The sequence below is a fragment of the Nanorana parkeri genome, unplaced genomic scaffold (genome assembly GCF_000935625.1).
Source record: "Nanorana parkeri isolate BGI_ZX_2015 unplaced genomic scaffold, ASM93562v1 scaffold36, whole genome shotgun sequence".
Taxonomy (NCBI): domain Eukaryota; kingdom Metazoa; phylum Chordata; class Amphibia; order Anura; family Dicroglossidae; genus Nanorana; species Nanorana parkeri.
The window spans coordinates 1,078,148-1,106,013 of record NW_017306304.1 but is presented as its reverse complement, the minus strand read 5'-3'; the positions used below and the strand labels follow the sequence as shown (position 1 = coordinate 1,106,013).

Below are 27,866 nucleotides of genomic sequence, written 5' to 3'. Positions count from 1 at the left end.
AACACACATTTCCCCATAATTTGTCTCTTTAAAACTTCTGCAAGTACACACAAAAAATACCTGTTGTGTTGATCTTTCCAGGAATCCAGTGACTTCGCTGCCACTTCTGCACTTAATTACTAAGCAGGCCTCCCGGCCGGAGTTCTTCTGTTGTAGTCTACAGAACATACCCCCTTCTCCTCATCTACATAACAAAAGGGGATGTGTTTTGTAGTTCATCTAGGGAAAACTCAGACAGGGCTGACAACACTACTTGGGATTTCAGTGCAGCATAGGCAGTGTTGATAGCTTATTATGGGAAGTCACAAGCCGTGGCTTTGTGGCAGGATCAACAAGCATTTTGCTGTACTTGCAGAATTTTCAAAGAGACAAAAGATGAGCAAGTGTGGCATTAGAGGCATTTTTCTGTGTCAACTTTAACCCTGAAAACCTGGCAACATTTAAAAAATAACCCCCATTATTGTTTTTAGCATGGTCTAGTGTCTCCTACTTAGAGAAGTCCGTTGTAATCATATCAGGTGATTTTCCAATAAGGATGTGTTCAGTTTATGGAGAAGAAAAGTGGAAATAGAACACCCCTGTAGTGATAAAGAAAAAGGGATAGACATTTCTCCATTGGCTTTTGTGCTAGCAGTTAGGTACAACATTGCATCCAATGGGTAAGGTATTCTCTGAACCCAAACCTCTCTAGGCTCTGTTATATATAAGGTCCATTCAATGAATTTAAAGCCTAAACTACATCTAAGGCTAGCAAGGCTTGCCTTCCGGGATTATCATCTGGGGTGTATACATTTTATAAACAATTGTCTGTTGTTAATCATTGAATTTATTAGTCATGATTAATCTGGCTTAACCTGGTAACTTTTATTGGTCACACAGCTGGTATTTTATCCAATAGTATATTAGTATTTCATAGGAGATCAGTCAGGCAGGGATACCTGTAGCAGTGTTCTGGCATCCACTAACAGGTATTGCCAAAGCCATCTGCTTCGAGCAATAATCACCTGAATACTATGAGTACATTTGCAGCTATGTGCTATTTACAAATGCTTTGACTGTCCCTGCTATAATACGCTACTGTGGGCTCTTATGTGATTACACTACTTAAAGTTACACTAAACTCAGGAGTTAAAGGAGAACTATGAGGTGAGTGCTTTTCACTCCCCTCATAGTTCTAGCCGACCTGTGACAATGAAACTGTCACAGCTCGCAGTATACTGAGCCTAGGGTGACGGGAGGAAGCTAGTTTGTGTCCTCCCGTTACCGTAAGGAGAACTATGGGGAAAAGCCTTAACCCCATAGTTCTCCTTTAAACCTTAAATATGCATTCAAATAGCTTAACTATTAACAAATGTAGCTTATTTGTGTATCACTCGACTATAAATCCTCAAATCATCTCTGAATTGGTGCTGACACTGTCCTTCCTTTTGGAGGGTGGCTACTTTTGTTCCCCATGGTCCCAGTGTGTGTTGTAAAGTAGCCACCACTCCAAGCTCGCTCCCTTGATGGACTACAATCTCAATACAAATTAGTAAACTTAATGTGAGATTGTAATCCATCACAGGAATGAGCTTGGAGTGGTGGCTACTTAACAACACACACAGGGACCTGGGGGAACAAAAGTAGCCACACTCTAGAACCATGATTCTCAACTGGTGGCCGCCGTCCCTTGTTCAGTGGTTCGCCGCGTGACTTACACTGCGCTTGCTGAGAGGTTCCTCATCCTTCCCCTAGATCCGCAACTGTCAGTTCTCACGTTGAGCGTCCATTCAAAATATGTTACCTGGCGCTGAGTTTCAGCATGAGGAGGGCTGGGGGTATGGCAGCGAGGGAGCTCCAGATATACGTGCATTGCTTACAGCATTCTCGTATGCCCTGTAGAGGTGCCTGGACTGGAGTGATGTCACATTCTAGCTCCCAACACCTCTACAGGGCTCACAAGAGAGTGTACAAGCAATGCAGATTTGGATGGAGCTCCGTCCTAGCACAACAGCCCACACTGAACCCCAGGCTGAGGATCCACCCCAGTTCTCGTAAGGTAAGGAGGGATCTTAAAAATAAAACAAAATAAAAAAATATTTTTTGAAGTGTGTATTTGTGTGTGTGAGAATGTAGGTGGGTTTGTGAGATTGTAACATATAAACATTTGGGCGGAGCTAGCAGTGACAGCTAGCTCCCCCCAACTGTTTACAGTGTTAACAGGGTGAGCCATGATTGGGCAAACTCATGATGACTTTGCCCAATCATGGCTCTCACTGTTCTCTGTGCCCTGATTGGGCAAAGTCTTGCACCTGACCTGTGGTCAGGTGCAAGGCTTTAGCCAATCAGGGCTCACAAGGTACAATGCCTTGTGCGGGGTGTGCGGTTGGCAAACAGCCAGCCGAACACCCTGACAGTTTGTGTGTTCGGCGAACACACGAACAGCCGATGTTTGAGTCGAACTCACGGTTGGCTCAAACTTCGAGCCCAACCCAAGCTGTGACTGAAACATATGGAGGTCAGACACAGCCAGGCAATTAGCATTTGTTGAAAAAGACCTACATACTTCTCTCAAAAAGCAAAAACTTTCCCTTGCAGTGGGGCTATCCCCGCACTGGGTTAAGTGCTTGTTTTGTCTGAAGGGGGTTAACTGATCTAGGCTCCCGTGGTGGTCAGCACTCACTTCAAGTTGATTGGTTTCTATGGGTAACTGCTCCAGATTCTGTCTGCTCCATTTTTCATAAATCCCCCCCAATGTATAGTCACAATAGTTAATTTTATTCTCAGGAATTTGGAGGTCCAAATGATTGTGTTTAGGTTCCTAGACCTAACTGCCTGCAGTGGTCATTTTGTGGGAGCTGCTCCACTCTCCCTGCTGGATTTAGGGAGTGATATGGGGACAGCAGCAGTGGAAACGCCTATGTTGTGGAATAGTAACCAAGGGGCTATTACTGTCTGTGTTTTCCTATTCTAGAGATAACCACTCCTCTTACTTCTTATCCTGAAGTGATAGGTTGTCAAAGAGAAAGGAAGTGGGGCGAAATCATAAAAATATGGTCAAGGACAAAAAAATTGAAAGAGGTTTTACCCCTCTCCCACTCTATCCACAATTTTGGCTAGAATTGGTCTTTAAAACCTGTAAAGTCTCATTACAACTGTACTATGTATTCGGTCCATAGTTCTCCCTGACCTGTTCCGATCACATTATAGTCTACCTACTCCTTTAACTGTGGGGTCCACCCTCTTCTTACCTGTGGAAAGATAAAAACTGAGTGTCCTTTCATGTGTAGAATTTCTTTTTAATAAGATTAAAAGTTAACATATATATATATATAAATGTACTCACAAACGCACTGACGAATACACGTGGGTTAGCAGTAGCTTGCAAGAATGCCACATTTAAAGGGTCTTTTCCTCACTGGGCAGCTGACGGTTTCCGGGGCACGACCCCTTCTTCAGAGCCATAGCTTGCCCTGTGAATGAGCTAGATAAAGCTTGAGAGCGGACCAATCGCATTGCTAAGCCCTGCCGATGTGGCCTTATCCCATTGGTTTGCGTTAGGAGCAAATCATATTTGGCGGGAATATGACGTAGTGATGATGTCAGAGGGGGGTCCTTGCACAAAAATGATGGTTTGCCACTGTATATAATTGATGCACTTTGGTTGATTGTTGTCACTGTGTTTGCCTGATGAAGGGACCAACGTTGCTTTTACACTGTGCCACCATGTCTGTATAACGTCTGAATAAAAGAGGCATTCAACACATTGGACCTTGGAGTGTGGGTGACTTCTTTTGGACATTTTGTGATAACTCGGCGCCATCCGCATGTCATACCAGCACACCACCTATCTTATGGGATTTTGGTCAGGAGTGCTGTAGATTACACATTGCTGAGGAGCAAATTAGTGCCTCGCATCTGTCATGAGCTGCGATCTGAACTGCGCTTCTCTGACGCACAGCTCACCCTCAATAATACCTTGTACTTTATCCCGCTCATTCATCTACGGGCACCAAAATAATATATTGCATCAAATCAAATTATTTGTATGCTCTAACAATAATATAACATAAGAAAGCCAGTTTATATAAACCATTAAATCGATTACGTAAGAATTTCTAATAAAATGCATTAACTCTAAAATGTATGATTGTAAATCTGATGTTTACAGTATACATAAAAACTTAAGAAAGCACTAGATTAAAGGATTTATTGAACAAACTTAATTTAAAAGCAGACTAGTGTAGAAAGGCAGACCATTAAATGAGACTATTATAAATAGTGTACTGAAACAATAATAGTCTGTACTGATATCCAGTTGGACTCTATCAATTAGTGTATCCATTGAATATTAATTTTACTTGAGTTGATGAATATGTAAACCTATTAATGTATATAGTAGATAGTATGTTATGTTGTGAACAATTCAATGATTTAATTAATAGGAAAATTAGGAATATAATTAACAAATTCTTATAACAGCCCTAATGTTGAATACATCTCTGACCCTAAGTACATGTTAGTATGTGTAGAATTACCAACATGTAAGCAATTTAGTAACCAGAACTGCTAATGCGTTTAGAGGATAAGATGGGGAGAGGGGGGAGGGATTACGAAAATAAGTGACAGGTCTGGAGAATAAGCTGTTGGGTCTAACTCTAAACGCATGACATTTCACTGTCTGGTAATTGATGCTCAGCGCATCAGAATTATGGTCATAGAAACTAATTTCAGCGAGTAGAGTATCTAATGTATGGACACTTGAAGATGGCATGACACGCCCACTAAGGTTAATTAGTTTGAAGTATTTTCAAATTTAACATGCTGAGCAGAGTGTGCCACTATATTACACCACTGCAGCTATTTCGAAGGCTTCATTGAGACCATTTGGTGCTAAACTATTGAGTCTGTAAATCCAAAACATTTGTCTTTCACACAATTTCCTATGCCTATCACCTGGATCCTTCATTCTCGGGATGGTTTCAATCCCAAACACGTTCAGACCTTGTAAACTGGCGTTGTGATGGATTAGGAAGTGTTTAGGTAGGGAGTGGTTATCAGCTTACTTATGTTACCCTTATGTTATCCAAAATGCACTCTTAGCCCTCGTTCACACCTGAACGTTTTGTAGCGCGTTCTACACTCGACGAACGCTCTACAAAACGCTCAAAAATTTAAATCCCATTGTATTCAATGGTCTGGTTCCCACCTTGGCGTATTTCCGCCCGTCCCTAACGCGCTACAAAGCCGTTTTGTAGCGCGTTTCCATTGGGATACAGCCAAGTAGCCCTCGAAAATGCGCGTGTGACGTGCGATTTTTTTACCGCGAATCGCGGTAAAAAAAACGCGCAACAACCGTGCATATGCAATACGCCTAGGTGTGAACCAGGCCTTAGGGTTCTAAATGTTCTTCCCACATAGATCTTGCCAAAAGGGCACAACAAACCGTAAACTACACAGTCAGTACTACAGTTAATAAACTGTTTAGTCGGAAATATTTGGCCATTGCTCCCCAATACCTCCTTCTTCCTGTGCCACATGAATTGACATGTACCGCAGTTTGGCGTACTGCATCTGTAACTGCCGGTCTGGTCAAATATGCCCTTCCTAGAGGCAACTTTAATGCAGCTTCCTGTAACTGTGTGGCAATGATGCTGCACTCTGTCCTAAAATGATAGCAGAGTTGCCACTCTCATGTAGGCTGTGCGTGCCTAAACTACAGCAGGATGAAAAAATGTTGCCAGGGCCATGGCTATTAGCATTGCCACTGCTAATTCACAAGTCTGTACCATGTCAATCACCACCTGGTCACACCTAGTCCTGTCCACTGTTTTTTGGATTGACAGCACTACTCTGTTGCTTACACAAATGAAGGAGGACTTGGTTCAGTCAGGGTAGATAAAATAAGTTTTTTACTCTTTTACTTTAAAGGAGAACTATGGGGTTAGGGCTTTTCCCCATAGTTCTCCTAAGGGTAACGGGAGGACAGAAACTAGCGTCCTCCCCAGGCCGGATTTCCCACAAGGCCACCGAGGCCCGGCCTTGGGGCGGCAGAGCGCAGAGGGGAAGTTGCGTTCAGAGCCAGCTGTAACTGCCCCCTCCCCCGTCCGTTCCGCCAGTCAGCGCAGGAGGATCGGACAGGGGAGGGGGGAATCCAGTCCCTCTCCTGTCACGGCTCTCTGCCGCCACAGGATCGAGAAGTGATCGAGCGCCGGTATGTGTTTGCTCACTTCCAGATCTACTGAGCCGACCTGTGACAGTTTCATTGTCACAGGTCAGCTCAGATTATGAGGCTGAGTGAAAATCACTTGCCTCATAATTCTCCTTTAAGTGAATTGTGCATCACATATTAAGTGGATTTTGTACTTGTTTATTCTGTGTTTAGCCTTTTATTTGTACTTTAATGCAAATACACAAATGTATTTCTAAAAAAAGGGGGATACTTTAAAAGATAATGGTCTTGTATATTTCTTTCTAGAATATGTCATAATGCTACTGTCGTAAAAAGAATATATCTATGAATAAAGTGTTTCCTTGCTTTATCATGATTTAGGCAGTACACGATCTCTATTATTGGATACTGGGATTATATTTTGTAGCTCTGTTCAAAGGAATTGCTGAGACTTTGAAAGCAAGGGAAGATATATGATGCACAGTTGAGATGGCCTTAAAGCAGAATCTAAGTTTTTTTTTTAATGCAATGGTAAAATATTTTAATTCATGCTCAAATTGCAAATTTAAAAAAGTGCATGTATATGCACTTACAAGACTATGGGGATGATTTATACATCATCCACCCAGTCATTCACTGACCGACTCTCTTTCGCATTGCATTCTTACTACTAGGTGGTGTCAAGGCACCACCTATTTGCAAGAATGCTGTCTGAACCGCATTCAGCCAGCGTACGGCTAGGTGGATGATGTATAAATCATCTCCTATGTGTTTTGTGGCTTTTTTCACAAAGCTACCCAGCTGCTGTCCAAGCATAGCATAAGGATCCGGAATTTTCTATAACCTCTTGGTTTAGCTCTGCAGACTGCACAGCCTAAGGCCCCTTTCACAAGTGCTGGTCAGGGGAGGATCCTCTACTGATCACAGGAGTATGGAGCGGATGTCACCGCTGTGACTCCACCTGTCCTCCACCTCACGATGGAGGAAAAAAAACGATAACTGCCAGACCCCATGTTGGTCTATTGGAAATCTAATGTAAAAGGTTGTGTCCGTTTACATAAGATTACCCCGAATCCAGAATGATCTGGTCCGGCAAAACGTATCTCTGATCTGTCACAACACGCGTCAGCAAATGTAGTGCATGTAAACATGTGCATAGTTGTGAAGATGCTTTACAGCGTGGGAAAGGAAGGTAGGGGCGTGGAAAACCACACACTTCCTATAGTCCATGTTGGCTCCACTCTTATCCAGTGTGGTTACACATGATGAAATGTTAAATACCACATGTTACCATAACACATAGCAAGCACGGTATTTAGAATTATTGCCACCCCAACTTACAAGTACAGTAGGTGCCAATGAACGGACACCGCACCACACCACACCACGACGCTACATGTTAACAGGTGGAATACTAAATGTTAGCATATGTGCAGTAACATAGGGCAAGGGAAAAGCCCTGTGTATGTCACCGTACAGCTGAAATAAATGCTACAGAAAGAGCATCAATTGTTTAAAAATGTAACATAAATACTTCTGGTATAAACTGACAGTAAAAAGGAAGCAAAAACACTATGGGGGAATTGCTGTATCGGCAGAAAAATGGCACTTTCAGCATTTAGACAAAAGTGCCATTTTGGGCCGATATATATGTTTTGGCGGCCGATATATCGGTGCATCTCCCTAATATTTACAGCAATGCACAATGGCACAGGCTATAGAGGACTACACATCCCAGCAATACTTTATATAACAATAGCAATTCTGTATAAAGTACTGCTGAGATTTGTAGTCCTCTATAGAGGGTGCCATTCTGCATTGCTTCAACACCTGATCCCTGGAACGACCGACAAGTGCAGACTCCCGTCTCTCACGCTGTCAGAATATGCATACAGAGCATGTCGGTAACTATTCAAACCGGCACGCTGTGTGCAGCTTCTGAGAAGATACGCTACTAGCGTAGCGGGGAAGCCGGCTGCGCCTTTTGCATCACTCCCGCTACGCTAATAGCGTATCTTCTCAGAAGCTGCACACAGCGCGCCGGTTACCGACACGCTCTGTATGCATATTCTGACAGCGTGAGAGGCGGGACGCTGCACTTGTCGGTGGATCGGATCTGGTGAGTATTAAAAAAAAAAAGAATGTTTTATTTTATGTTCCCGGGAAATTTAAAAATGTCCCGGGAACATAAAAATAATAAATGTCCCGCGATTTTATTTAAAACATTTCACCATACCTTAGCCTGGTGGTCAGTGGGACTCCCTGGACCCTGGTTGTGGGGGGTCTGTTGTGGCCGCAGCTGCTTCATCCCTCTGCCGCCTTTCTGCCATCTGCACATCTGACACTCCCGGCCAGTGGCGTACAGAGGGGGGGGCCGTCTGCCCCGGGCGCAGCTCCTGTCAGCCCGCCCGCATTAGACCTGGCTCTCTAATCGGCCGCCGCTCGCTCCTGAAGTGGATCCTCTGGAGGCCCCCACGGGCGGCCCTCTTCAGTGCCTGTTTAGAGGGCCACGTCTGCCTGATCCAGCTAGTATGCGATTAGGGCTGGCTGGATAAGGCACTGATTAGAGAGCCGGGTCTGATGCGGGCGGGCTGATAGGAGCTGCGGTGACGGCCGCACGGTCAGTTCGCCCCAGGCCCCCCCTCACTACGCCACTAGCCAAGAGTGTCGGCACAGAGACTGGGGGCCCGCTGGCCGCTGGATACCGATCCGGTGCTATCCGGTGGCCAGCAACTGTGTTTGGCCCCCCCAGGCTGAGGCCCCGGTGCGGCCACACCTGCTGCACCGGCGGTAGTTCCGCCACTGGTTAGGTCTAATATCTCTGTTTAATACCTTGAGGGGAGTTTATCTAAGACTGGAGCAGACAGAACCTGGAGCAGTTGCCCATAGTAACCAATCAGCTTTTCTCTTAAGTGAAAGAGAGAACCTGATTAGTTGCCATAGACAACGTCTTCACATTCTGTCTGCTTCAGTTTTGATAATTTCCCCTCCATGCCATCTAATTCTGATACTTACAACATAACTGCAAATATTTCTGCCAGTAATTCTCTGTAGTGCCTTGAAATGAAGAACATTCCAATGTGAATATTTATTATAAGCAATCTAAGCCCTCTAACGATGTAATTGCATGCTTCTGTATACTGCCTGCATACACAATTACATATCACTAACCTCTGACGGTTTTGATAATAAAAAGGGATTCCTCCCTGTGTGCACCCCAGTACTCCTTCCTGGCTATTACGCAGACAATCATTCAAACAATGCGAGTCTCACAAAGTCCATTTCATTTCCTGAGCAATGCTTTCACTATCTTAAAGCGGAGGCTGACCCAAAACAAAAAAATTGTGTTTCCCAGGTGCTTTTAGCCATAAGTTCCAGAATGAACAGCATATTAGCTCATTATCACAGATTTGCCTATCAAAGTGATCCCCTCCAGCAATATGATGTCAGCACTCTCCGCCAGTGCTTCCACCTTTTCCCAGTCTTCTTGCAGATTTAGGGTCTTTGGCCGATTGATTGGTTCAGGCACGCATGGCATAATTGTCACACACGCGCACAGGAGTTACTTTCTCCTGACACAGAAGCGCGGTGAGACTGTACACTAAAATGCGCATGTGCGGCTCAGTGTATTCCTACAAAAAAAAAGTGTTGACAGAAACCTCTATGACAGATAATAAAAGCGCATGCCAGTCTGCACTTTTTACAAAAATGACTTTACTTCGACTTTAAGCAATGATGACAGCCATGACACAAGAACCTGGCAAAAAGACTCAGTCACGAGGGATGGACCCTTTTCAATTTAGGATTCATTGTCATGTGCCATATCATTCGTAAAATTCTTATAATGACAGTGGCCTTCCTTGGCTATCTCTATGGTAAATAGGAGCAAACAAGGTGCATTTGCTGCCAGGGCTTACTCAAGTGACCTTGAGTACACCTAGGTAGATCTATAGAATGTCTTAGCTGTTACATGCAGAAAATTTACAACTATTTTGCATGTTATGCGCGATAAAATTATTAGTCAGGGATTTAATATACAGCTTTTTGAATGGTGCTGGGGTAGGCAACCTCTAGCTGCGATGACACTACAAATCTTATAATGCTTCTGCCTCTGGGAGTCAAACCTGTGACATTCAGCATTTTGCCATGCCTCATGGGATTTGTAGTTTGACCACAGCTGGAATGCCAAGGTTGCCTACCCCTGCAATAGGGTAACACATGATTACAGACTATATATGCCGTTTTTAAGAAAATACATGTCCTTAATAGCTGCACAGCTGCACATTTTGACATGATAAAAATGATCAAATATATTGTCAAATTGATAATACCACAATATAAAGCCTAATGAATTGCTCTCATATTGCAGTTTGATTTTGGCCGGAGTTTTGCTTTAACATAGTAATTCCCAGCACATTCCAATGGTGCCCATTCACACCTGAGCACTGTGCTGCTGCTTGTCATGAAATTGTAGTCCATCACGGGAGCGAGTTTGGAGCGGTGACTACTTTATAACACACACAGGGACCATGGGGAAAAAAGTAGCCACCCTCCAGAAGGAAGGACAGTGTCAGCTGACTGATACACAAATAAGATACAGTATTTTTTAATAGTTAAGGTACTTGAATGCATTTTTTAAACTTAAATCCTAAGTTTAGTGTCACTTTAAATCTGATTAAAATGTTGGCGACTCAAAGAATGTCTACATCTTACGCAATGTGTAATTATTGAATGTAAGATCTCCACAGTGGTTTTGTTATTTTCTTGTAAAACCTTGTTCAATAAAAAAGATTGAATTTAAAATGTTGGCGACATGTAATGGTGGGTATTCATAAAACAATCCATCCCTAACAATATTTTTTAATTTTCTCAAAACCATTACAGTGCATCCTTTATATGCGGGGTTGGGGGTTGGAAGGGGGGAATTTATGAAAACAGGAGTAGCTAAAATCTAGAGCAGTTGCCGATAGTAACCAATCAGCTTCTCTTTTTCATTTTCAAAGCCTAACTGAGCAAAGTGAAGAGAGAAGCTGATTGGTTACTCTGGGCAGCTGCTCCAGATTCTGTCAGTTCAATGATAAATTCCCCACAGAGTTCTTTCCTGCCTTTGGGAATAATGTTTTACCTTATAGCTATACAGAAAGGTGGATTTCAAAATGTTTTTTTTTTCATTAATTACTTTCACAGTGAAAGGTATTTTTCAGAAACATGTCTATGTGTATACAGTTACAGGCTTATTCAACAAACTAGTGCAATCAGGATGTGTGCACTGCTGAACCACTTATTTATGCCATACCAGAGCGAGAATTCTGATTGGCTGTTGTGGTTCCCTGCATGCTACATGTTGGTCTTTACCTCATTAAATAAGTCACCAAGTCACAGTTACCTATGACTCTAACATGTATTTTTATGCCGTTCTGGTACTTATTTCAGCATGTTACCAACTAATTGCCTTTATTTAGACACCCTACCATGCTTACATATGTGTGCAGATTGCTTCTTACAATCAGAACAATGACATATCTGTTGAAGTGGACTGTGACCATGACAACTATAAAGCTCTGTTCACAGCTACGCTTTTCTTGAGAGATCAAGCTGTGAATGAATGCACAATGTGTTAAGGATGATGTGTCACCGTCATCGTCTTCACCGTTATTCATTCTTCAAAATTCCCCATATGATCATAACTTTACATATAAAAGCTTTTTTCCATCAAAATATATCCCGTCATAATTTTGCAAGAAGTCCACATGCCCAACAATTTTGTTTTTATCTGAAATCAACAAAATATATTCCTTTAACTTATCAGCTAATCAAAGATTTACTCACCATTGCAGGTGGTCTGTCCGTTACCCAAATGACGATAACCTTCTTGACAATCCCATTGCTGTATCCCTTGGGTGCGAAGGAAAGCAGTAAAAAGGAATAATGGCCAAAAAACAGTTAATAGAAGGAACATAATCTCCTCTTCTTGTGCTTGCTGTCCATAGGCTACATGTCACTTGTCTTTCACCCCATGCAGCTGTGTGCATGAAGGACGCTCTGCTTCTTCCACGCAGCCCTTCATAGTCAACAACATTTTCTCAGCAATGCCAGATTTGTGTTTTTCTCCTTTTGTATTTACTTCAACAATGCGGTGACCCCTCTCCGTATACAAGCCTCCTAATTAGTTATGCCTCTTGATTTTTTTTTTCTTTTCGAAGCAAAGTATGAAATGCCAGGCACCCTAGTGACGAATGTAACATGTCCAGCAAATACGGTCTGGAAGGATTTCTTTCAGTGTCGGAGCAAACTGCTATGTGATAACCTTCCAGTTCATGGTGTGCAGTCTTCTATACCAGGGTCTGTCTTTCACCAAATGCTGCCCCCTTTAAAATGCTTCTTCGCCACTCCTCCTGTCCTCGTAGTGCCAGCGGAGTGGAGCCCGTCTTTAGTTTATTCCATGCTGGGAATGAAAGAATCCAGACTTAGAACAAACACACAAGCACTCATGACTCTTTCATAATGTGGGGAGGTATGTAGAGAGGTATCATGGATTTTGTTTTGATGACTGTGGCAATCTATAACAAGTCTGAGATTAGAGAATAAGTACATTCAATGTGCTTGAAACTCATATGAGTGCTCTTGTATTCAAAAATGAGACAGGTGACTCATCTTAACTAGTGTAGTCTGACTTATGCTTTAAAATATGAATAATTGAAAATCAATATGAACGGAAACAAAAATGACTCATATAGAAGTTCATCATATCTACAGTAAACAGCACAGACATTTGTCTCTTCACATACAGTACTCATGAAGTTACTGAAAAATACCCTTCTCAGCAAATCTTTCATAAACAAAACAAAGGCATCCTGTATGATATTTGGGATGTGATTTACCAAAGGATTTACTATTACAGCAACTTTAGGAAACAATATTTACTGCAAACAACCATACAGATTAAGATGAGGGAGATTCACTACTAGGTAGGAGTCATTTTTACATCTGGATACTGTAGTGGATGCTAAAAGCAATCAAAAGGTGTCACATTTCCTAATTCTTAACCAAATTTATAAAAACAGTATGGTGTCTTTAAGGCACACACATGTGCAGTAATGGTTAAAAATTAATCTTAATCAGTTTAAAACAGTGTACGCCAAAATCAATAATTTCATAATATAACTCCTCGTTTAACAATGTATACAAATATTAGAAGTCATCATGGAAACAAGGACACCACGCCCCTAAATGAAATACTATATCTACACAAAAAAATGAATGGGGCTTTTAAGGTGACAACTGGTGAATGCAGAGGGATAACACTGAGCAGCATATCACATGCAGATAAAACATATCCATTCATTTATGATTAAGAACAATATTATATGTGTACTACATAAAACCTCCCTGGAACCAGTACAGATATACAATATACATATTCCATAAGATCCATTATTTTATCATCACTTTCCTTATAAACAATTTCTTCAAACAATTTATACATGATCATATTAGTCAGTAAATCTGTACTTTGTCCAGACTTCTACGCGTTTTGCCAGGGCTTCATCCGGAAGTTTTTTAGAGGTAACCTACAGTATTTACATGGATTGAGATAATAAGCAAACATATACACATCTACCATTATTCTTAATTATAAATGAATGGATGTGTTTTATCTGTATGTCGATAATACATTAACTATATTGATATTTTACTAAAAACACATGATCTATGTGATATTTTGTTCAGTGTTATCCCTCTGCATTCACCAGTTGTCACCTTAAAAGCCCCATTCATTTTTTTGTGTAGATATGACTCCTCGTATACACAATGAGAAAAGTGGTGGATCGCTTTTTAGAGGGCGGTGAAGCAGTGGCTGCAGTGGAGCAGAGCAGATTCTTTAATCCCAATGGGATTTTATTTTCTATTGAAGCACCACGCCACAACCATCCCATTCATTTTGCATTTTAAAAGTGGCACCGCCTGTCAAACACAACATGCTCTTGATTTTTTGCAGTAACGCAAAGCAATGTGTACAGTACTGTACAGCCTTAGTGCTGACATTGTAGTGGGCAGTTGGGAGGAGGTAAAACCGCACATCAACCGCTCAGACTTACTGCCCTCTCAAAACCTTTTCACCACCCATGTGAACAAGGCCTAATAAATAACAATGATGTTCTACATATCTCAATACTGTGGGGAAGGCAATGACTAAAAAGGTCTGTGCATTTTGTGAACAAGGTTCACTTCCTCATAAATGAGGTGGGCATCTATAATTCATAAGTATAAAATTTGACATTTCCAGTCTACATAATATATAAAAATCCAGAGTATATGAAACCAGTAACAATATGTGTGCAATCCTGGAGTCCCCTGTGGTCAAAAGTGCTTTGGTGGTTCTAAACATAAGTTTGTTGGTTTTAATATACTCTGGAATTTGATAATAATATTCATGTAAGTCAGTACTATATGAACAAAGGTGATCATTATAAAGTAGACTGGAAATATTAATATTCATACTTATTCTTTCTAGATATGCACCACATTCCTGAGGAAGTGAGCGTTGCTCGTGAAACACATAGTGCAGAGCCAAGCTTCAGCACGGAAGGACCCCAACAATAATGTTGGGATCCACCCCGCTGCCTCTCCAGAGCCAGTTCTACCTGCCCCCTCCCCTGCCTGTCCTTCCAATGAGCGCTGGAGGAGCAAAGAGGGGAGGAGGGACTCCCTGTGGGGAGCAGTGACTGGCAGTCAATGCTCTTTGAATGGAGAAGTTACATGAATGTTCAGCTCTTGGTATATACTGTAGAGCCAGCATGAGATAGCTGCAGTGTGCCATGCCGGCTTTAAGTAATGGAATACATTTTACTCTCCCAATACTTCGCCTTTAAGATATGTGGAACATGATTGTCATCTCTTATACTATGACATTATTGAATGTGTAGTTTTGGGTTTGAGGCTGAGGTGGAATAATGGACTGAATTCATATGGTGCTTTATTTTGCATACAAGCACTTAGAGCTGCATTAGCTCATCTCTTAGTTCTTGCTGTGTTCTCTCCTAGAATACCAGTCCTATGCCACTCGATCCTCAATCTCCATTCTGCCCATGGTCTGCATTATAAAGAACACAGAAGCACAACCATGTTTCCAAATTCATGGGGGTGGTGGTGACTACCATTATAGATGTTGGCAACTCAACCAGGGCTATATTTCTGCTTGGCCAATATAGACATGGTCTAGTGCTCTATTTGGGGCAACACACAGACAACCCCTGCCAGGTCCTCATTGTTGCTGTCCCTGCTCAGGTCCACAGTACACTGTCCACAGAAATTAGTACTGTGAATTTACAGTTTACCCACCTATTTACAGTTCATACACTCTAGGTCCATACACCTAGAACCAAACTGTTATCAGAGTAGGCCGATAGTTTGCACTACTCTTCTAGTGATCGGTGTTAGATGTACTAACACAGATTTTGCACATAGAACTGTCTCTTTCCACCCCCACCCCCATGCTCAGCTTTCCTTGTGTAGCTATGTTGTCTGATCTTGTTAGTATGATACGAAGGCTAGTGAATAAGTTAGCATAGTTAGTGGTGGGGGTAGGACAAGTTTCTTTGCTGGGGGGGCAGGAAATATAAATCTGGCTTTGAATGCAGTACCATGAGACCCATACTGGCAGTTGGACAGGAAAAGCTTAGTATGAAGAAGCATACTCATTAAATTCCATACAAACTGATGATTCTCTGCAGTCCATTTTAAGCCAGCCCCCATATGTAGAGCTCAGCTGTCAATATGCAGGAAACTAAAGGTCTCTATGTGTTCTGTACTATAGCTTGTGTTCTGTCTTCTTTTTGCCCTGTTAGTTACAAAAATGAAAGGGAGGGCTGGAACAACCCAGAGACCATGTGAGCCTAGCTTAGGATACATTTTGCATATGCACCTGAGACCACACCTACCACTCCACTTTACTGAGTGTTGTTTCTCTTACATTTTATAGTCCCAGATTCACCTCCTGTCCTCTCTGTTCATAAAACTAAAGTGGATTTAGAGAATAGAATTTTTCTTTAAATTTTTTTTTTTTATAGTACACTACACTTTATAAGCAGGGTTGTCTTAAGAAGGTAGTTCTCTTTGGTTCTGACAAAATAATATTTTGTCACCATTCATCGCCAACAGTGGCCGTGGCTCTGTGGTTATAGATGTGCAGCTGGATCTCCTTCTACCCAGTCTTCAGTGAAGCTTAGGGTTGTTACCTTTTTTTGAGAAACAATATCAGCGTTATGATCTTTTTCTATTAATAGCATTGGCAACACATCCCTTTTTCATCACCCAGGCCAATAAAATTGCAGCACGGGGCCAACCCCAGGCTGGTGGCTATGAGCGATTGTATCTCCTGTGATGTGTAAAGGAATGCCAACAATCACTTGCTTAGCTGGACATCACTGAGTGTGAGTGTTGATTAGATGCTGACTCTCTTTCTTTGTCATCTGATCAAAACAGACGCCTAGTAGAAAGATCATAGAGTCCACAATACACACTGGAATGAGTACAACTGTTGGCTCAAACTACCATATTGAATATTACAGACTTTTTTTTAGAAAAAAGCCCATGTGAATGACAGCTAACTCTTTTAAAGGACTGCTCCTACAATTTAAAATTTAGTTTTACAGATAGAAATGAAAGATACCAGTTTTAATTCTTCTCAAAAACAAGCCGCACTTCCGTGGATAACCACAGATAAAACAGTTTTTTATTTTAATAACAAATACATGCCGTGGAACAACTTCCTATGTGTACAACCTCTCACTCATTTCACCGATCTGGCTTAATCATAGAGGCCCTATGATTAAGCCAGATTGGTGAAACGCGTGAGAGGTTGTACACATGGGAAGTTGTTCTACAGCATGTATTTGTTATTACAAAAAAACAGTTTTAGTTATGGTGATCCACAGAAGTGGTACTTGTTTTTTTTAAAGAATCATGATGTACGGTGGAGTCGAGTCGTTTTTGCCTGCACCTGTGGAGTGATTCATGGTAGGAGGGGGTCTAAGAATTGGAGCAGTGGACTGTCTGCACCATGCCTGCTTTGATGGTCAATTGTAAAAGAGAGCAGGTTAATAAGCTATTATATTAGGGGAGATGTCCACTTCAGAACTGTTTGCTAAAACATTTACAGTGTTAATAAGCAATGAAATTCAGAATAAATATTTACTACCAAGGATTTTTTTACTTTCTAGGACACAAGGCAGGCCTAGAAAGAAAGATTATTGAGCTCTTTAAATGATCAAATACTCTTTAGAAGGTTGGGTTTTCACTAGATAGATAATTTTCTGTACTAATAAATTTGCAGAAATAAACTATTTGCAACAATTTGCAGTTACCCATTCAAAAAAACAGAAAAGCTATACTAAATGACTCAATTTGAAAGGTCTGGTCTCCATGGATGGACTATTTGGGTGCGCCCAGGGCTGTTGTCATGACTTTCTAAGAGTCTAGTCATTGACACTCAGCTATTCTTAGGTAGAGTGAAACCCTTTCTTCCTTTTTCCACTTTCCTCTTCTCTTTTTTTTTTTTCTGTCCTCACTTCTGGCTGCTATTGCCTTATGAGGTATATATATGTTCCGATGCTGGCGACGTACACTGTACGTCGTCAGTCACGAAGGGGTTAAGTATTGTTTTTTTTTCTGTCCTCACTTGTGGCTGCTATTGCTTTATGAGGTATAGATATGTAAGCTTAAGTATTGTACCTATGTGTTATATGCCTACCCCGTCTTTGTAAATTGTGTTCTCTTTCAGTATCACAATTTATATGATATAATACAATGCATGCTGCATTTTGTTGGAAATTTTTTCAATAAAGAAATTTTGCAAACAAAAGACAGAAAAAGTGATCACTGCTATCACTTGCAATGCAACAGATATGGAGATTTGTGCTACTGTCTCATACAGGCCCCATGATCACAAAACTAACATTGAAATTTGTACGAATTTCTGTAAATTCGGACATTCAGTTGCATCCGAATTTACAAATGACAGAAATAACCAATTTGAACCAATCTGTATGTTTGATTATGAAATTCAGATACATACACTACAAGTGGGAGAGCTGTTATTTACCGCTCTCTGGCTTCTCTGACTTGTATCCTGAATGAAAACAAAGTAACACAGTATTGTTACGAAAAGAAAGAAGCTGAGAAATCTGTGTTATTCTGTAACAGCTTCTGCTTCATTGCGGACACTTCGAACCCGAATATAAAGAATCTGACAGCTGTCACAGAATACACAAAAGTTTGTAACTGTTCACAGAAAATGGTCAGTGGTAATGGCAACATTGGCACTAAATTTTATACTGTAAACTCCGTAACAAGGACTAGAGGCCACCACCCACCTGAAATTGGTGGAGAGAAGTTTTATCCACAAAGGGCGTAGGGGCTTCTTTTCAGTTAGAGCGGTTACATTTTGGAACTCTCTGCCACAAGCAGTGGTATCAGCAAAGAATATTGATTTGTTAAAAAATCAATTCGATTCCATCATAAGAGACCATAACATAAAGGGGTACAGGTACACTTGAATGCAAGACCACACAGGGACTCTTATACACACATGCACGCACAAGGGACACACACACAAAGGTTGAACTTGATGGACCGGTGTCTTTTTTTTTCAACCTCAAATACTATGTAACTATATAAATAATAATAATTTAAAAAAACGGCGCGGGGGACCCTTACGTCTGGTAGGAATGCTAGTGGGGACCCAATGTAAAAACAAAACAGCGTGTGGTTCCCCTGCAATTCATACAAGACCCTTTATGCCTGGAAGGAATTTTAAGGGGAACCCATACGCCAAAAAAAAAAAACGTGGGGTCCACCCTAAAATCTCATACCAGACCCTTAATCCAGGCAGCGGCCTGGCAGAGCAGGAAAGGAGGGGGACTAGCAAGCACCCCCCCCTCCGTCCACCACACCAGGCCACATGCCCTTGGCATAGGGAGGGTGTTTTTCCAGGGGAAGACCCCCTGAAAAAGCACCTTGTCCCATACCGATGGGGACAAGTGCCTCTTCCCCACAACCCTGGGCCGGTGGTTGTGGAGGTCTGCAGGCAGGGGGGCTCACCTGCATCCGGGTACCCAAATTGCACCTTAACCTCCTTGGCGGTATTCCCAAGTGTGGCTCGGGGTTCATTTTCAGTACCATAAACGGTAACCCTGAGCCACACTCGGGATTACAGCATAGCATCTCTTACCTTGTCTAAGATCCCCGCTGTGTCCTCCGATGCCAGGATCCGTCTTCCGGACTCTGTCCCTTGCAAACGTCCGCGTCGCAGGGGGGCGGAACCGGCGGGAATTTTAAAAGTAAAAAAAAAATAGGACAAAAAGGAAAAAATTTATAAATAATCAGACCGCCAGGGAAGTTAATGGACCTGAAAAGAGAACTCTGTCAACTGACAGAAGGCAGTGGGAGTCAGCCATTCTGCTATTGGCTATTAAAGTGCAAAAGCCAATAGCAGGCTGGCAATTGCTCCACCACCTGCCTGATGTCTTTTTGTTTTTTTAAATAAAGGAATTGTGGAAAAACTTGTATTGTGTTATTTGTTCAATAAAAGGATTTTTTTCTAATAAAATTTACATTTTATTTAACCCTTTAGTGAATGAGTAGGGGTACAAGTATTCCTTACTCATTCACAAGTGGGGGCAGCATCTGGGTTATGAAAGGGCTCTACCCAGATGCAGATGAGCCACCCTGCCCACCGGGCCAGGGTTGTGGGGAAGAGGCCCTTGTCCCCATCGGCATGGGACAAGGGGCTTTTTCAGGGGGTCTCCACCATACCAGGGCATGTGGCCTGGTATGGTGGAGGGGGGACGCCCCCCCCCTGCCCAGATTAAGGATCTGGTAAGGGACTGTAGGGGGACCCCACTTTTATTTTCATTTTTTTGGCATTGGAGTTCCTCTAAAGGGTCTGGTATAAATTGCTACCAATTTAACCGCACAGTTTTTTTTTTTTTACATCAGGGGTCCCCCTAACATTCCTACTAGAGCTAAAGGGTCTGCTATGAATTGTTGGGGGGAACCCCACTTTGTTGTTTTTTTGTTTGTTTTTGTGGAGTGTCAGAAATTAAAAAGAAACAAAGTAAACATTTAATGTCACTTTTCTGCAAGGAATGTTCGTTCGTAATGATCATTTAACTCATCTGAAATAAACTAAACTAATTGACTTTCAGACCTGGATGCCGAAAAACAAAATAACGAAACATCCGAAACGCAACCAGGGAAACTTTTTGCTGGCTTACCTGTGCTTTTGAAAAATCATTCAAATAGCATTAGTCTGACATATTAATGTTTCTACAAATAGCAAATCTTGAAAACTCCTCCAGAAGGAGTAGTAAAGATATAAAGGATTTCTTAAAAAATGTACATGTGTTCAGTGAGTACTGACCATACATATGTACTGGCCTTTAGAAATACTTTTGCTATGGACATTTACAAAGAGATTATTGGCAAAGAATAAAATAATAAAGAAGCACCATACAAAATCAGCCAAGAATTTGGATCAATCATCTTTTTACTGACAGGTTGTCATGCTTTGTGTTTTCAATATTAATTCAGCAATCAAAGTTCACTGGTTGTATATAGATTCCCTTACAACAACCTTACAAATGTTATCAGCTGTGTTTCTGTAGTTGGTCACACTTCTGTTACAGGCACAGCGCTAATTAATAAAATCCTTACAGATGCACTGGACACACAGTACAATTCATGGGTCGCGAAGTGCTAATTGTAAAAATTTCTCACAAAATTTCTGTGGACTCAGAAGGTTGGTATTTGCATGGGTATAGGGGTGACTGGCAGTGGCTACGTTAAGTGCAGGCACCTTTTAGGCCAGGTTCACACCTGGGCAATCCGTGACTTCCTGGTAATCATGCACGTAACCGCTCTGATGGCTGCGCAATCTCGGGAACCGAACAACATCCGACGATGTTCTAATGGCACCCCAGCTGCTCCAGGCAGATTGTGCGGTTTCCTGCCGCGATACCACCCGTGTAATTGCACACTATCATGGTTTAAAATCAATGGGGCTGCGCGGCAACCGCTGTGTGCACACGATCGCGCGGTGCCAGGACGCACGTCCGGGATCACTGAAGTCTGCACCAGCCCTTAATGCTTTTTCATACAAGGTTTACCTAAGACAGGTTCACTTAATGTATTGCTTACCCCACTGTTTACTACCTCTCATGCCTCACTACAGGCCCATCACTATAAAGGACAGCTTCAGTGAACAAAAGTGAGATGCAGAAGGTCAGGACCAAGCATTTTCAACTTCAAGGCTCCCTGGGTATTGTGGATGAACTACTCTAGGGTGCCTGGACAGGTCACTTGGCACATTTTTACAACTTGTTAAGACTATGGAAATAGTTGAATGTTCATAGCTTGGCCTCAGCTCTCCTGTACATGAACTCCAACAAGTTTATAACATGGTTTTAACGTTTGCATTTACATGGCAATTATTATTTTTTTGCTGCAATTACCAATGGTTAAATGCTTGTTTTGGTTTAGGGGCAACATAAGATGCAGTTTACCCCATCCCTCACTTCCCCAGCAGCTGGAGCTCTCCTCGACTCAACTCAACACTCTGGGTTGTAGGCAGGCCCTCGCCATCCTCAAATACAATGCAGAACTGCTGGACCTGCATTATGTTTGATAAAGTCATCAGTGCAACCTTCAGCCACAGCATCAAAGATGCTCTTGGGGACTGGTCACATAGCATGGTGGAAGTCTGCAGGAGTGAGGAGTAAGGTAACTACTTCAGCTTATTTCTCTTCCCCTAGACTTCCCCTAGACTCCCCTAGACTAGCTCGCGGTATACTGAGCTTAGGGTAACAGGAGGACGCTAGTTTGTGTCCTCCCGTTACCCTAAGGAGAACTATGGAGAAAAACACTGACCTCATAGTTCTCCTTTAATGATCATTTAACCCTTGCAGTGCAGGGAGGCTCCACTGCAACAGTAACTTTTAAAAAAAACAGAGTTCAGCTTTATTCTGCAGGCATCCCTGGCTGCCTTTGACACATGGGCGTCAGCATTTCTGTGGAACTTTCTGACCACAATAGGAAACCTTTGACATTCTAGTATATGTTATACAGCTGCTGTAAAAATCAAAGCACTCCTCATGTTGTACATCCATTGAGCATCCTTGTATCTGCCTCCATTTCCAGTTTTACTATCTCATTGGAGAAGATGGAAGTACTGAGTATCCGTGGTCTGGCAGCAGACTGAGATGGTATGGGAACACATGGAAAGTACCTCTTACTTTGCTTACAATGAACAAAGCGCAGGCTAGACTACACATTATAAAACTGTCAGAAACTAGGTTCATAGAAGTCACTGACCAGGTTTCATAAGCTATTTTAAAGGAAACCTGTCATGAGAAAAATATATACAGTTGGCTGTCATTGCCCACGGTATTTTCTATGGAAAATACTTGTTGCCTAGTTGCTATAGAGATATATTGGCTTCAATAAATACATCAGGAGCCCTGACCTTACGTGTTGCATACTTGTTCCTCGCTGTCAACTCACAAAGTATTAAAGCCAAAATCAACATGTCCGCCAGGCAATTAGCATTTGAAAAAGATCAGCAATGGCAGCTCACAAATTTCCTTTCACTTTGCAAAAACATATTTGTGAATATTAACAAAGGACGATGGTCATAGTTAAAGTATCTACAGTTAAAAAAGGGAACTATCTGCTTGAAGCTGACCACGTGCATTACAATCCTTACAAAACAACCTTTAGATTTACCAAAAACTATGTAGCGTGATGGCTTTCTTAGGGATCTAATCAATTGATATCAATCAATCTAATGAACTGATATCCAATCACGCAGGCCCCCTCACTACACAATTATTGGTAAACTTTGAGGGGATTGCAAAATCAGATGTTGTTACCAAAGCAAGAAATCAAGATAAATCCCCCATTTTGGGCACCTGTTCCTATGACAACTCTCTAAATTGGGAATTCTGTTCACTTTGAAGAGATTTCCCCTCATTTCCTGTTGCATCTCCTAGTCAAAATGTAAAGGGAAATCTCCTCAGCAGGACACAGGCAGCACAAAATAACATAATAGAAGTTTTAACCCTTTCCTCCTCTATCTCAAGCTAAAAATGTTTTGCCTTTACATACCCTTAAATCTATTTAAAAGTGGAGGCAGAGTAGAGCACTATGAAGCACAAATTGAATCCTTATTCATCATGGGGGGCTGCAACACGCAGCTTATAAGCTATTTAACCATACCCCTTTAAAACACTGCCAAAGTTTGAACATACCCCTTCATTTGCTACACTATACTCAGTGCCACCATTTTTCCATAAAAGAGCACCCATAGTTTCCCCTGGTCTGTTAAGACCCTTGAAATGTCCCAGCTGATTTGACTTTTTGACATATTTGTTGTTAAATATGCTTGATTAATCATTTCATGTGTAATATCCCATTAATATTTATTAACACCAATTTAATTGAATTGAAAAACCTTTAGGTAATACTCACCAAAGACATCCTTGGGTGACTGTTGGTCTTTCTAACACTATTCTGCAATATCACTTGAATAAGAATTGCTCTGTCCTCCTGAAGAGACAAGACATGAAAATTTTGCTCACACAACATTTAACTAAATTGGGGTATGCAGATCTAATTATAGCATTATTAAAGCAATGTATAATATTACTACCAGAGATATAATGTTTAGCTTACCTATGCAGTACGAAGTCATAAAGCAGTAGTCCAACATGAAAGGCATAGTCAGCCAGCTGGGCAAGGGAACGCACTATAGGGTGTGTTTGCAGTTCTAAGCTAGTTGTCGTGCTTAAATTATGACACCAGTATGGGAATGTGCTGCAATCGCCAACATTTCTTCTTCCATAGCTCCCATCTAGCATCTGCTCTGCAGAATTCCTATCTGGGTTCTAAGGCTCCTCTCCCTCCACTTTAAGATTTTCCAGTAAAAGGTGAGCAGACATTAAAGTAACACAGAACTTTCAAGTTCAGCTTTCAAGGCTGATCACATGGTGTGACCCCTGAGCAGTGTAGGACACATTCACCAGCTGCCTGCAAAGGAAGCCAAAAGAACTGGACAGTGACCCAAATGCCACTGTGGGAAGTAACAGACATCCAAGAGCTTGGCATTCAAGCTTAGCTACCGAACACACCCTTGTGAGGGGGCACAGCTGCAGATTATGCTGTTCAAAAAGGGAAGGAAGGACAAGGAAAGGTTATGTACAATGTGAACCTCTCTGCTCTACAACTGTGCTCATTGAGTAGCTGCGAAGTATTAAGAATGCATTTGATCGTGTGTACACTGCCACATACATTCTTGAAAGAACATACAAAAATCTACGAAGATCCTTTGTTCTCTGGTGTTTTGCAGCACAGCAGAAACATTGTACTGCAGAACAATGACAACATCTATCTGCTTCTCTGGCCATGCATACCCTAAATATGTCCATTAACCTCCTTTGTTTCCAGTGACGTACTTTCACTTAGCCATTTCTGTATCTTGCATAACATTTTGGACTCTGTTATTTTGGGGGAACAATGGAATATCTAGGTGCTGGGTACAAGTTAAAAGTATGAAGAATAAAATACATGACCTGAATTCCCTTTTACTTTTTAAATTCTTCACTATAGAAAATAAAATAAATGACACAGAGTGATAACAAGCAGGGCCCCTCTAATCCTCTTGTATGCAATTGTATTAACTCCACACCCCACATTGGGGTGTGGGGTTCCCACAAGAGTTAAAAGCACTTTAGCTCAGGGCTCTGGGGGTCATTTTGCAGCCCACCAGTGCTCAGCATGTGAGCCCAGTGCAGGTCTGGAAATCAGGGTTGTTTACAATCCTACAGGAGCTCTTGTATGCACTTTTTTACAAGGCCTCATTCACAGGGGCTTGCACATCCATACGGCAGACACTGTGCGTCCAAGTGCGGGCACCTGGATATGCACATGTAGCTGCATGCTGCAGTGTCCTCACATACGGAGGTACAGATGGCTTTACCCAATTACTTTCAGTACCTTTCCTTTGCGGGAGCAGGCCTCTGCATGACATGCACACCCATATGAATGAGCACTAAGTGTAAATATAGCCACCAGCTAGATAGTTCAAGAAATGATAACAGATCAGGACTTGCTCTTATATAAGCAAATTGTGTAAAGAAACAGTTTGCAGGTTTGCTTATACCATCGCATGCACCTTTCTGCTGCCATTCTCCCTGGCCACCTCTTTGCCCGCCAACCGCTTCTCTCTCCCTGTTCCCTGTTCTCTCTCCCTGTTCTCAGTCTCCCTGAGACTCCGGTCTCAGTCAGATCACTCCCAGACCCCTGGCTCCTCTGACTTCTCCAACACACACAGCAGCAGGGATTGCTAGTATGAATGTTTTTTTTTTTATCTTCATACACATTCATAATGTAAGAATGGGTTTGAAGGTAAACAAAGCCATTCACATGACTGTCAGCTGGTAAAAGTGATGAGGATGATGCAGGACAATGGTGACTTACCACTGTACTCACTTCATAGGTCAGTACTGTGAATGGATTTGTTTAAAAACACAGATCCAGTCACAAATAAAAAAAATATATAACAAATTAAAATACAGTATATAAAATAGAATAATAAAAATATATATTTTTTTTCTTTTCATTATTTTATATATCTCCTTTACAGCTTGTTTTGCGTTTTTGGTGTTTTTTATTATTTCAGGCATTTTACGCTATAAAAGAAAAAAACTTGGTCTTTTAAATATGCTTCCTTTTGCTGAGTTCCCTTCAGACTTAACGCTCCAAGGTCCCGCACTGCTTGTCTTCCAGGTTGAGTGATGGCCAGCACCATCTAACCTACTTCCTTTGAGCCCACACTCTCAATAGTGTGACCCTTCAGACATGTAGGGGGTCTGCAACCTAAAATACTTGTGACTCTGGGCCATGTGTTTAGCAGGTTCCTGACATATTGGATTTGGAAGCACTGATTCAGAGGGGCCTCTCATAACTATGACTCTGTGTTCCCTGACATGGCCTATGGGCTGGAGTGTGTGGAGCTGGAGTGATAGAATTGGGGTCTCAGACCTTCCATTGCTGGAAACTATTCAGTAGACCCCAGTGTGGGAACTGGCTTAAAAACCCACAACTAGAGGGCGTTACAAGTTAGCCTTTGTAGATGGAGAAGTCAGCAATGGCAGGGTCCAAATTCCACTCGGGGAAGGTATCCTTTAAATTATATTTTAATATTTGTGCAGACTTGCTTGTGAAAGGTTTAATATTCATCCTCTGTTGCTGATCTTCTAACTGCCTCACCTCAATCACTGCCTCCCAACTGCCAATAGTGAATTAGTGTACAAAGGCGTTTTTCTGATCTTTCTTTGAGAGCAGTCGGGAGGGATTTGGAATGCAATATTGGAATTTTAAAGTAGATCATCTGAAACTTTGTTCACCTTACTTTACGTTACATTACTCCAGTTCTTATCATTTGGGTAAAAGCAGCTTGAACCAATTCAACGCTAACATTCCAGGATAAGTATCTTTATTTTATTTTTTAAAGTGAGTTATTTTCAGGTGAGCTCGATGAAATTTTAAAATTATGGCCACACTGCTGAAAATAAAGTTCCTTAGGCTGGTGTTAAAGCTTTGTGACTTGAGCCTAGTATGTACTATTTTGCTATGCCATAAGTTACTTTTTTTCCCCATAATGTCAGAATTAAGTCATTGAGGGGAATTTATCAAAACTGGAACAGAGAAAATCTGGAGCAGCTGTGCATGGCAACCAATCAGCTTCCCTCTTTCATTTTCAAATCTTAACTGAACAAACTGAAGAGAGAAGCTGATTGGTTGCTATTGGCAACTGCTCTAGATTCTGTCAGCTCCAGTTTTGATAAATTCCCCTCAATGTCTCAAATTAAGGTAACTGAACACATGCTGCATTTGTCTTTTTTCCCCCTGAGCCTGATGCCATGCACACTAACCCTAGCAGTGTCAAATAATGAGCAAATGCCGGCGTATTTTTATACAGTGTAAAATAAGCCTGTATTTGTGGTGCCCGGGAGCCACAGCTGCTGCTTTTTTCTGTCTATAGCAATATATGGACAGGAGTACAGCATTTTTTTGTCCATACATTGCTATGGTCAAAAAAGCTGCAGCAACTGCAGCTCCTGGGTTCTGAAATACAGATATATTTTACATTGTATGAAAATACTCCTTTATTTCCTCTGAAATGTGGATGAGCCCTAGTAAGACTCTGCTTTTTGAAACTACTCTGCACTTAGAAACTAAAAAAAAGTGTGTGAGGGCAGGCAGTTAGCACAGAAGTAAGTATCACACTTCTTCAGGTGAACCCCCCCGACACTAAAGATGAAGTGTTAGCGTTAAAGTAGCTAAAGCTAAATAGGGGCTTCCAACACGGTATGTGTTGTGGGCCAGTACAGCTGCTAGTAGTGGACTAAAAACATCTTACTGACTTGTGCAGGCATCAGCACTGGCATCTCCCTGCATCAATAAATGAAGGCCTCTTTCACACTGTTGCTTTAAGGTCATTCACAGTTAAACTTGCAAATAATTGTGTTACTGCAACATATGGCAAAATGCAAACCTCATGGTGGTGCATTGTGGTGCCATGTTGAATAGCACCCCAGTGCACTGTCATAAAGCGGGCGGGCCATGCACCTGCACATGTGTGCTTTTGTTTTTGTGC

The 27,866-nt window shown here is 41.7% G+C and overlaps 1 protein-coding gene across 1 annotated transcript in view; it reads right to left on the bottom strand.

The window, feature by feature from the left end:
* The window catches only part of EGF (epidermal growth factor), a 107,029-nt gene extending 83,082 nt beyond the window's left edge, over window positions 1–23,947 (bottom strand). The window contains exons 1-3 of the mRNA XM_018570047.1: window positions 23,882–23,947; window positions 23,678–23,755; window positions 11,981–12,596 (exon numbers count right to left, since the gene is read on the bottom strand). Of these exons, the coding sequence (XP_018425549.1) occupies window positions 11,981–12,110 (130 nt within the window). The 5' untranslated portion in view covers window positions 12,111–12,596; window positions 23,678–23,755; window positions 23,882–23,947. The remainder of the gene's footprint in view (window positions 1–11,980; window positions 12,597–23,677; window positions 23,756–23,881) is intronic.
* Between the last annotated feature and the right edge of the window lie 3,919 nt (window positions 23,948–27,866).